Source organism: Urocitellus parryii, chromosome 15 (genome assembly GCF_045843805.1).
Source record: "Urocitellus parryii isolate mUroPar1 chromosome 15, mUroPar1.hap1, whole genome shotgun sequence".
Taxonomy (NCBI): Eukaryota; Metazoa; Chordata; class Mammalia; order Rodentia; family Sciuridae; genus Urocitellus; species Urocitellus parryii.
The window spans coordinates 27797442-27809459 of record NC_135545.1 but is presented as its reverse complement, the minus strand read 5'-3'; the positions used below and the strand labels follow the sequence as shown (position 1 = coordinate 27809459).

At 52.4% G+C, this 12018-nt stretch overlaps 1 protein-coding gene across 5 annotated transcripts in view; it reads right to left on the bottom strand.

Annotated features, from left to right (window-relative positions):
- The window catches only part of Nod2 (nucleotide binding oligomerization domain containing 2), a 34215-nt gene that overhangs the window by 643 nt on the left and 21554 nt on the right, over positions 1 to 12018 (bottom strand). For 3 of the 5 annotated variants that reach the window (XM_026392251.2, XM_026392249.2, XM_026392250.2), the window contains exons 5-11: positions 11279 to 11362; positions 10993 to 11076; positions 8833 to 8916; positions 7426 to 7509; positions 6856 to 6939; positions 4589 to 4672; positions 1413 to 1496 (exon numbers count right to left, since the gene is read on the bottom strand). In XM_026392251.2, coding sequence (XP_026248036.2) covers positions 1413 to 1496; positions 4589 to 4672; positions 6856 to 6939; positions 7426 to 7509; positions 8833 to 8916; positions 10993 to 11076; positions 11279 to 11362 — 588 coding nt within the window. Of the gene's footprint in view, positions 1 to 1411; positions 1497 to 4577; positions 4673 to 6855; positions 6940 to 7425; positions 7510 to 8832; positions 8917 to 10992; positions 11077 to 11278; positions 11363 to 12018 lie in introns of those variants that run through there. The other 2 variants (XM_026392254.2, XM_026392252.2) reach the window with 2 other exon arrangements.

The window sequence follows — 12018 nt, the reverse complement described above, 5'->3', positions numbered from 1 at the left end:
AAGAGAGGTTGGATGGAGGACAAAATTAGAGCCGGGCTTTCAAAGGGAAGCTGCCACTTTGGCCACCCATGCCTGGGAGGGGCTGACCCCTGGGCCCGGCTGCGGCGCTCGGGGGAGGGAAGTTGGTGCTGTTTTTACCCTCGGTCACCCAGGGCGGCTCGTGAATCATTCTGCACGATGAACAAGGCTCCGTGACGCTGCAGAAAGAGTCCACCGCCCTGAGCCAGGCCGGCTGCAGACTCCCCGGGGCCGGCCCTTCTTTTTAAGGCAGCCACGGAATCGGTCAAGAATGCCGCGATCAAATCCTGATACCTCCTCCCAAGCCCTGTTTGACAGGCGGCAAGCAGCACCCAAGCCCTTAAAATACCCACCTGACGCTGGCTTGCTCCCTGGACACAGAATGTGACATTTCTGAGGACTGTGCAATGGTTTAAAAAAAATAAAAAAATAAAAACCACCCCCCCGCCCCCCCGCCCAGGACCCAGTGACCTTGGAGGCTACGGGGGTCCACAATGTTACAGAAAGCAAAACCACTCCAGCCCAGGACGAATTTTCACAAACAGATTTGTGCTTGATTTCATCATTTGATGTCCACATTTGCTGCTGCCTCAATGTACTTTTGGCAGAAAGGACAAAGTCTATATTAAAATAGGGGTCAGAGCTTCCAGGGACGGGGAGGTAAAATACAGAAGCCAAAGGTCTTGCTCTAAGACGGCAGGCATGGCGGGGTCTGCATCCAGACCCGAGACTGCCCACCTCTCCTCTCCTCTGATCAAGGGCATTGCAAATGAGACTCCAGACTCGCTGGCTCTTTCAAGAAAGCCCTGAAATGTAGATTTGCATAGCAGATCTCTTACTGTTTTAAAATATCGGTACCCGAAACACAGACAGCAACATTCCCTCATAATGAGCTAGAGCAGGGTAACACTTTCTACTTATTGTCTGAGTGAGAAACAGATCCCTGGAAACAAGGAGGATACATCTCTGAAGTCGTGACTTGATGCTTTTTCCAAATGCATGAAGGACTGTGGTTTTAAATTGCACGGCTGTGGATACACTGAGCCCCAGCCTCCCCAGTGGGTCACCTCCAGGATCCAGAACTGCAGAGGATCCTCACCAGGGCGGGCATCAAGTTCTTTGCTCTTCTTTTCATTCCTCAATCACACTCCCAATCCTACCCTGTTGCTGAACTTTTTCAGTAAATACTCATGATTTTAAAACGAAAGAATGGATTTCCACTCAGAGACGCCAAGAATTCTTTCCCAGCCAGAGATCCAGTTCCGTCACATGCAGAGCGACACAGAGTGTCAGAGTCAGAAGGGATTTTGAACGTGGTGCTGTGTTCCTCTCTCCCCTTTACCCACTTTGCAGATAGGAAAACTGAGGCTCGGAGGAGTTCCCAGGGTCCTTACCAGACTTCCAGGATGGTGTCATTCCCTTTGAGGGCCTGCAGGAGGGCTTCTGCACCCAGGCGGGTGATGCCATTGTTGGACAGCCTGGAGAAGAGGAGATGGTGAGCTTCAAAGATGCTTGGTCTGCCTCTTGAGCAAACCAAGACTCTCAAGGTCTCCAGCTATAGGAGACTTTGAGAGTTAGCCAGCTACCTGAGCTCATCTGTGCCCTTGGAACACCCCTCTCCTCTCTGGGATTCCCAACCCTCCCCTTAGGAGGGTGCTGTAGTGGAATGGCTAAGTTCCTACATTTAAGGGGACTTCCAGGGTTCAAATCCAGCCTGCACCATCTCCTTTTTATTGTGTGGTACTTGAGACTAGACCCAGGGGGTACTCTGTCACTGAGCTACACCCCCAGACCTTTTTATTTTTAATCTTGATACAGGGTCTTGCTAAGTTGCTTAGGGCCTCACTAAATTGCTTCAAGTTAACCTTGAACTTAGGATCCTCCTGCCTCAGCCTCCAGTCACTGGATTCATAGGCATACCCCACCACACCCAGCACCATCTCCTTTTTGGTCTCCAGCAAATTTGTCTCACTTCTCATCTGTGAAATGGGCATAAAGGGGGACCCACCACATAGAACTGAACAAAGGATGGCATGGGGCACCATGCCTGACTGTCAGAAAATATCAACAAGCTAATATTTTCAGATCTGGGGAGGATTCAGGGCACCCAGGACCACAGGTTAGAAACCACAGGAGGCTGGAGATGAGCTCCAGCCCAGGAAGGAGGGGGAAGAGCTCCGTGTTTCCCACACCACCCTTATGTTTAAAGCTTTGCCTTGTAGTCTATCCACTCCCTGTCTCCCCTCCACCCGCAGCTGACCTGAGGCAATGCTAAGCTGTTCTATAGGCCAGTTCATGATTATATCAATGAAGGTGCCCAGCCCCATGAGGAGCGGCCAACTGCTATCCCCATTCACACTTGAGGCCACCCAGGCACCCATCCAAGGAGAAACAGCTGGCAGTGGGGGAGCTGGGGTACCAACCCGGGCTGTCTGGCTGCCCAGCCTGGACTCTAACCATGCTTGGGACAGAGAATATGCTAGAAAAAGAAAGATGTGGGTCTCTCTCTCTCTCTCTCTCTCTCTCTCTCTCTCTCTCTCTCTCTCTCTCTCTCTCCACACCAGCAGCTCAGTTTTTATGGGGAAACAGTGGGACATGATACAGATGCTCAATAATAAAGCTGGTGACAACGTAGCATGGTACAAGCACCCCGCGCCCCCGTCATGCCTGGCATCTGTGGGATAAGTCTGGGACAGTGAGGGAGGGTGAACTTGCCACATCCACACCTGGTCACAGTGGGCCAGGTACTGCCAAGGGCCCCGCTTTGTGCAAAGCTGGCATCCAGCTCAGGCAAATCCGGGCTGTGCCCAGGCCTCGCGGCCCACTTGATGAGTGGACGTGTTTCCCCCAAACACTGGCAACATCCTGGCCCCTGCAAAGCAACCTAACACGCCTTGCCAGAGAGGACATGGTCTGGAGCAGAGCTGACGCTCATCCAGAGGCAGCCGAGCACCTGTCTCAAAGACAAGTGTGTTCCTGAGCCGCGGGAAGACACTACCTTCCTCCGGCAGAGGCAGCCATCCATGGGGCCCTGAGGTCCCCGTGAATCCAGACCTTGGGCAGCAGCTGCAGATGCACTGACAGCCTGCGGGGGTCATTAAGTGGGCTACTGATGACACCACTGTCCCTTAGGGTGAAACCCCAAGTCCTTGCGTGGCTCTGGGGCTTTCTCCTCCTTCCCCCTCCACCCCAGCTGCAGAAACCCCTCTGTTCCCAGGGCCACCAGGTCTGCAGCTGCCTGGGCCTTGGCACTGGCGGATTCGTCCCTCCTGCCCCAAGGACGCGCTTCCCTGAGACCTCAGCATGGCAGGCGCCTTCCTGCGGTTCAGGTGTCAATTCAGACGCCACGTTCTCCGAGAGGCCCTGCCCAAGAGCAGCAACCTCTTCCTGACTTTCTGGAATCAGAAATGACCTTGTCGTTTATGGCCACTCTCCCCTCAGTGCCCCAAGCAGGAGAAACCCTTCTCGTGTGACCACCTATGTAGGGGAATGTGGGCATGAAAGAATGTGTGCACAGGTGTCAGAGGACCGGGAGAGAGCACTCATGCGTAAACGCAGCACCTGTGCCCGCTTCACACAGTGAGAGAGACCCCTGGTGTCGGGCATCCAAAACGCCTAACCAGGCCCCGAGGGGTTGGCAACCTGCCCACGTCTGCTCCCAGCTTTCACCTCCAACTCTGAGGGCTGCTTGCCGGGAAGACCTGCCCCTCTCTGCCTGAGACCTTTCTCCTGCCCCAGGGGCACACTCAGCCATAAGGACGAGCTGGAGAATTCACATTCCCGCAAGCAAGCACACTGTTATGATTTGATGTGAGGTGTCCTCCTAAAAGCTCCTCTTCATGCAGGAATACACAGAGGTCAAATGACCAGAATGTGATGGCTGTGACCCCATCAGGCCTTCCAGGTTTTGGGTGGGCTGGGGGTAACTCAGGCAGGTAGGGTGAGGCTGGAGAGGCGGGTCCCTGGGGGAGGCTCTGGGAGGATGCATCTTCCCTGCAATCCCTTCCCCACCCCCTCTGCTTCCTGACTGAGCAGAGGGTTCTCCTCCTCCGGGCCCTTCTCCCACGATGTGCTGTCTCACCTTAAGCCCAGAGTAATGGAACTGGTTGTCTGGGGACTGAAACCTCCAAAACCGTGAGCCCCAAACAAACTTTCCATCCTCTAAGCTGTTCTAGTCAGGCATTTTGATCACGGTAATGCAAAAGCTGACTAATGCAATGCCTTGCTGCACAAGGACAGGTAGTGGGTGGACAGATGCCCCTGCTTCCTCATCCACTGGTTGGGAGGTGACCAGGCATGTTCTACCCTGACTCTGGGAGGTCCCAGCAGAAGGGAGCTCCAGTTCCTTACTAAGCACACTCATGGGTTTCCGTCCGTCTCTGCCTGACTCCACCGCTCTCCCATCAAGCTTGCTGACACCATGTCCCAGGTCAACAAGTTGCACCAGGATCCTTATCCACCCAGACCAGGCCACCTCGTGTGGACTGGGAAGCTGCCCAGATCTCAGATCCAGAAACCCGCTCCTCAGGCCAGTCCTTACCACCCCAGCTCCTGCTTACAGGGTCCTTACTTCAGGACTTTCAAACTGGAATTTCTCTTCAGTCCTTCTGCAAGAAAACACACACCTTCATCCAGGAGATGGTTCTCCTCCAGACTGGCAAGAGAAAGAGAGAATCCCATTGACATGATAGCACTTATTATGGAACATGATGTCAGTAATCCACACCCAACATCCGAAAATCTAAACCTACAAATAAGGTAAGGACAGATAAGGTAAGATTGAGGATTCTCAATTCCAGGGACATCTTTGCAAGAGAATTCACTTCAGGGCTCTTCTATATAATAAACTCCTTCAGGTCCCGGCTCTCTCATATCCATGGAAACCTCCTTTCATTTTGGGCAGTCATAATCTTACTGGTAAAAAATATTTCCCACTCTCTAAAGAAACCAGGGTTGTTACAAATACATGGTCACTGATACATAGGGGAAGTTGACAGTTGGGCCTTCCAGGAATGCTTTTGAAAGGTGAGAGTCACAGCTGGCCTGTGCTTTTCAGGTTTGTAGACTAAGTCCTGGAATGCAGAAGTAATTGCTGCAGGTGGAGCAACTGTCTTCTGATGATGAGGCAACCAACCTTGAGGATGAAGCCACAGGAAAATAAAGAATATTTAAAAGATAGAGACAGAGTCAAGGCCTCTGCTACTTTTAGTAGCCACCATAACAAAACTGTTTACCTCCAGACTACTTATACATGAAAAAATAAATCCTTTTCTGGTATAAGCCTTATAGATGGATTACTTGCAGCCTAATGCAGTGTTAAGTTAAACTAAATTTGGCCTGACGTTGCCTCCATACTTTGAGTTCCTTTGTAGCTAACTGCAACCTAACTCAGTACACAAACAAACTGCAAACCAAGAGAATATTCCTGTAACAAATAGCTGAATCTCAGCCAATCATAGCAGCTAAGCTTCAGCCAATCACAGGCTGCTAATTCATCACACTGTGTCCAAATAAAACCAATGCCAAGCAGCGACCAATCAGGCTGTTTCTGTATGTCACTTCCTTTCCCTGTCTGTAAATCCTGTGTATCCATGGTTGGATGGAGCCCTTTGAACCTCTCCTGGTTCTAAGTGCTGCCCAGTTCATGAATCAGTCTTTCTTCAAATTAATTCTGCTAAAATGAACTTGTCTGAAGTTCTTTTTTTTTTTAACAGTAATCATAACTGATATGCTCACAGGTGCCCCTCCACCAAGAAATGATAAGGGGAAAAACCAATCAGGATTCAATCAGTGGTACTTTGGCAGAACTAGTGAGCCCTGCCAAGAGCCGTGATCCATCCTCAATATCCATTTTCTGGCAAGGTTTATATGGTTCAGTGCTTTTTCTGCTTCCTGGAAAAATTTAACATTAAGCATGTTAGCTCCCTGATATAATTTGGAACTACAAAGATGACCCTGGAACTGAAGACTCTGTTAACAATATCTATAGGATGGAAAACTTGGAGTCTGCTTCAGGTCAACAGCATGAGCACAATTCATGGGTCACCTTTCAACTCCCCCAGATTCCATTCACCTTTCAAGGTGACCCCTAATTCTAACACTCAGTGTTCTTAGGAATTCAGATTCACTTTGGAATAACAAAACTCGGGCTGGGATTGTAGCTCAGTGGTGGAGCGCTTGCGTAGCATGTGTGTGAGGCACTGGGTTCAATTCTCAGCACCACATATAAATAAATAAGTAAAATAAAGGTCCACCAACAGCTAAAATATATATTAAAAAAATATATAACCAAACTTCATCATTAGCAGCTGTCGTAGTATGAGTAGTAGCTGTAGTCATAGCAGCAGCTGCCACCATCGTAGTGGTGACTTCAGTGCTGCGATGGTTTAACATCTGTGGTGTGCTCACCCATATGACAGGCACTATATTAAGCTCTCACAGGCACTACCTAACAGTTTTTATACACATATTTTTACAGTTGGAAACATTCTCACTCTCATCTTACAGGTGAGAAACCTGAGTTTCAGAGACTGTTATTTAACCTGCCTAAGATTACAGCCTCCTTGATGCCAGAGTCTGCACTCTTACCCATTTTGCTGTGGGAGGGCAGTAAACAAATCAGTAAACTAATAAAAAGTATTAAGTGAAAACAAATCAGGAGCTAGACATCAGGCTCTGTGAGCTTCATACCTCTCAGGACATAAAAAGACAAAATCCATCAATCACTCAGTCATCCTCTCTCTGTCTTATCCACACAGCTGCTCTTTGGATGAGGCCAGGCAATCCAGAAAGGCTGTTCTCTTCCTCCCCAGAGCAGAGACAATCCCCCCAACTCACCAGAGTTCTTCTAGGGCCACATTCTTTTCCAACATCAGGGCTAAGGCTCGGGCACCCGCACGGCCAATGTTGTTCCCCACCAGGCTGGACATAGTCATGAAACAGAAAGGCATCAGAGCGGTGAGAGACCTCAGAGACCAGCTAACCTACGAGAGCAACATGGATGGCACATCCACTGACCCAGTGTGCACCGTTTCAGACATCACTAGTGGATCACAGCGCTCCTCAAGCCCGGGAGCAGCCTTGGAGATCCTTTCTCACGAGGGACACTGTACAGCCACGACCAGTGGATTGCAATTGGTCTTTTAAGATACAACATGACTGATTTGGCCTAAGATCTTCAATTTTGCAGGTGGAGAAACAACTTCTCAAGAGGAGAAGAGTCATGTCCAGAGTCACCCAGAAAGCCTCAAGTGCCCCGACTCCAAAACCAATGGTCTTTCTTCCTCCCCAACCACCTAACACCGAGGCATGGAAAGAAGTTCAACCACCTTCAGAACTGGCCTGATCTCCTTCCTCTTCACTTCCCATCTCCCTATGAAGAAATGCGAGGCGGACCTTGCAGCTTACCTGAGCCACTTCAAGCTCTGGTGGTCATCTAAGGCCTCGGCCAGGGCCTGAGCACCGTTGTCACCCACCTTGTTTCCCCAGAGCCTGAGAGGACCAATGGAGCCAACAGATCGTTAGTGGATACCTGCTGTGGGTTCTAGAACTGTCCTCATGTTCGCCTGCCCCCTGGAGCCCCAGCCAGAGGGGCAGGACCACCCAATCCCAGAGAGTTCTCACAGGGACACAAAGTTCTCACTTGGGTCCCAGCAGAGTGGACCTGCTGCCATCTTTTTGGTGGGATGGCCCAACCTCTCTCAGATTTCAGTGGCCTTAAATCACAGACTTAAAATACAGGAGAGGCCCAACCACCCCAGACCTTCAGGGACATGGAACCCACCCTCAACAGCAGTTCAGAGTTGCAACATTTTCTCAACATTGAGTTCAGATTTGCTTCCTGGTAGCTGCCACCCATGTCTGTAACTAGCTCCAGGGACCACCCAGGACAAGTCTACCTCTTTTCCCACAAGTCAGCTCCATGTCTCTTGTTCTTCTTAGCACCCCCAGCTCCTTCATGGTGTCCAACCCTCTCCCCTCCTGGGTCATCCTCTCTGACCCACTTAGTTTGTTTTAACTCTGTTGCTACCAATGCAGCCTGAACAGGGTGCTGGTTTCTAGAACAACATGCCTCCAACTGAGCTGGTGGGCAACTTGTCTGCTTGTGAAGTGGTTGGAAGAGCTGAGCCCTAAAGTTTTCCTCCCTTCTTCAGTCTCAGATCCCTGTTCTTGTCAAATGTACAACAGTTCACATGGGACAGCCGAGGGACTGCTGGGGACAGCAGGAGTGACACCCTGGAGGGACAGATGCTCTGCCCAGCAACCAGGGGAAGCCCCACCCTGGAGCCCTGTGGGGTGTGGGCTCCTCTCACACTCAGTGGATGATCCCCCTCCCCTTCCTGGCAGGTGCCAGCTTGGCCCCACTGCCAGGGCGAGTGCTCAAGAGCCGGGGCGGCACACTCCCATCCTTCCCACGTCCCTCCCTCCAGGTCAGGGCCCTCACAGAGACCCACACCCCGGGTATGTTCACTGCATTAGTCTGGGATGGGGCCCTGGTGATGGTGTCATTCCGAAGCACAGAGTGGTTCCAAGATACAGCCAAAGCACAGCCCTAAGCACCCAAGGACCAGAGGGCTTCCTGTGCCAGGGTCAGGGTGCTGCCTCCCTGGCCCTGACATCCTGAATTTCCTGCTTATCAGATGAAGCAGGCACAGAGGCAGCTGAGAACCACCCACTCACTCCCCCTTTTGCCCTTCCCCCAGGGGGCCCAGCCCCCCGCTGGGGCCTGACAACTGGTGGTTTTGACCTGCCCTACATTCTTGGAAGTCCCCAGACTCCTCCACACAGACCTATCTGTCCCAGAGTCCAACCTACCCCAGGAACTGCAGGGAGGCATTGCTTCGGAGCCCCTGGGCCAGCACCTGGGCCCCCGCTGCGGTGATGTGGTTGTTCCCCAGCCTGGAAGGGAAGACAGGAGGCTGAGACACAGCAGAGGGCAGGGGACGAGGCTCCGCAGGGCCAGGGGCAGGGAGGCCTGGCAGGAAAGCCCTGAAGACCGTGCCAGAGTGCAGCAGCTACCTGCTCACTCAGTGGCTCCAACTTCGTCATCCTCAGCAAAATGAAAGTGGAGGGGGAACTATTTGGTGACGTAGTGTGACAGGTCTGGGCAGGAGCCATAGCAGGCAGCTGTCCTGGGAGGTAGTTTTCCCAAGAGCTGAAGACGACTCTGTCCCACCTTTCCCAATCGTCTCAGTCACCCCGGCACGTCCCTGCTGACATGCAGAAACCACTTTGCTACAGGTACTAGTTACCTCTTCTGCAAGAGCTGGGGCAGGCTCAGGCAGGGGGAAGAGGGAGGAGCCTCTGGGCATGTGCATTGCCAACCCCCAAAGGACAGAGGGGAGTGTTGGGGCAGGAGGACGGTCTGGTCCCAACCAGAAAGAGTCCAGCTGAAGCCAAATTCAGGTATGTCCAAGAGTGTCAGAAAAAAACCCAGAGCTCTCTCCCATCCAGCACTTCCTGGAATAATCAGAATGTAATTTCATCTGTTCAAAGAACTCTAAGTCACTCTGACTCAACAACCTTACAGGGTGGGCACTGTTATTCCCTTTAAGAAGGGGTGCAGCACCATGAGACGGCACCTCCCCGACCTCCAGCCTCAGCTTCCTGCAGGCAGCCAAGGCCCCAGAATCCATGCCCTTCGCCTTGGCACCAAGGCCCAAGGCTTCCCACAAGGGGGGCTCCCTCCCAGTGACCGAGAGACACCAGCCAGCCCCATGGATTTGGCCTGAGGCGCCCTGATGGCCTGGCTGAGCTCTCTCGGAGCTACACTGAAGTACAAGCTTCTTCAGCCTCCCCAGCCCCCTCCCCGTTTCCCCTTGGACACATTTTCCCCAGCAAATCTGATGGCCGTGCAGTTCCTTCCTGGAGACTCACAGAAGACTCGCAAGCTGTGAGCTTACATAACGTGCCCACGATCTTTCAGTGGCTGAGCTCACTACACAAAGCACTCACTGTTCTGCATGAGATCTTCATGTATAATAACTCGCTCGACCACCACAACAACCTCAGAGGGGGCTATAATCATTATCCTCATTTTCTAGAAGGGGAAAATGGAGGCCCAGAGACATCTACCAGGCTGACCCAAGGTCACACAGCTAATGAGGATTCAAATGCCAAGGGTTCCTAGAGTCAAACTGTGGGCAGCTCAGCTCTAGAGCCTCTAGTTTCAAGTACTCTGATGCATTGACCAGAAACCCAGGACTTCAAATGCGGGTACAGCACCCCAGTGTCACCTGCAGCCCTCCCTGGGCAGGTAACCAGGTCAGTCTGGGGGAGCAGGTGGTAATGACAGAATAGAGTCTTTTGTGCAAAATGGCACCTGTGGCCTTGGTCTCAGCAGCTCCGACTGAGACGAGCTACAAAGCCAAGTTTAAAAACAGTAGCTTCCATCCCCAAACCCAGCCCAGCAAGTGAAAATAATAGATTCTTTCCACAAAGCAATGCTTTACTTTGTCTTCCTTTAAAGCCACACAAATGACAGGAGGCAAGAATAACCAAAAGCCAGGGGGGTGGGGGGGATGCAAAATGGCAACTGGGAGGAGAGAGACTCCAGTTGAGGCCCGGAGGTTCTGCAGCAGCAGCCGGGCAGAGCTCCTGGGGAGTACAGACCTTGCCTGCTCCAGCTGGTGACAAGACCTTCCAGGAGCATTTCAGCCAATGGCTGGGGCAGCACTGGGGCAAAGATGGCACATGTCTTCCCCAGCAGGACGCCCTCAGTGTCCATCAGGGAACCTGGTAACCCCAAAGAGCCTGGGACACTCTTAGACACAGAGAAGGACAAGGGCCTAGAAACTCTTCTTTGCCCCTGAGCAGAGCTGGTCCACAGGAGATCAAAGCAGTGCGGGAACCCAGCTCACAATGACACTGCCCTGGGCTCAGTCAGGAAGTCACAAGCCCACTGTGGGCCGGGCCAGGTGGACCCAGACCCCACCAAAAACTACCTTCCAGGGAGCAGGAACACCCAGGGCTTACCTCAATGCCAAAAAGTCCTGCTTGCATGCGAGGAGCGTGGCCAGGGAGTGTGCACAGCTGTCAGTCAATTTGTTGTTGAACAAACTGTGATGTCCCAGGAGAGAGGAGATGTGGAGGTGAGGCCTGTGGCCAGTGAGCCCTCAAACCCGAGGCTGCCCCAATCGGCACCCGCCAGCCATGCAGCACCCCTCCCCCAGCCCCTCACACTCTCGGCTGCCCAGACAGTGTGGCCTGGGATGAGCCTGGGGGACGCAAGGCCCCCCGTCCACAGCCCAGCCCAACTTACGCTAACTTCTGCAGATGCTCACAGTGAAGAGCGTGCTCAATGAGCCTGCAGAGGCCTCGGTCTGAGATATCGTTATCGCGCAAACTAAAAGAGATGGAATGAATCAATGGAAAAATGGAGCTAACTCAGGAAGAAAATGCACAGCACCCCCAAAAGAGAGTCTTGCTCATATCCCCAAAGGGCCAGCATATGTGCTTCTGGGAACCACCACCAAGACAGAGCACCCCGGAAGCATGGAGACCCCCCAGCATTCCTGGCCAGGTGGCTGACTATGGTGGGGACGGCCCCGGGGATTCAGAGTCCCTCAAGAAGAGCACTGGAATCCTTGGACAGTGGCAGGTCTAATTCCAGGCCCCATTTCTATTTCTGCAAAAGGACGATGGTCATCACAGCGGCTCGCTGAAGGGTCCCAGTGGAAAGAGGGTGATCTGTACCAGATGGGCCAACCCTGGGGGCAGCGATGGTCACCACCTTCTAGTTAGCAGACTGTGGACAGTTGGATGAGACTGGCCCCAACTAGTGCATAACAGGTTGTAGATAGTGAAGCCTCTCTGGGCTGTCCTTGACCCAAGGACACTACTCCTGAAGGGCAGATCCTGCCTAGCAAGCCCCCTCTAGCTCATCTGACCATGAGCTCATCTGACAGCTTCCCTAAAATACAGATTCTTGGGCATCGATCCTGAACTGGTGCTTCCATACACGTGGGGTGGGGCCCAGAGGTCCATATATTTTAACATCTG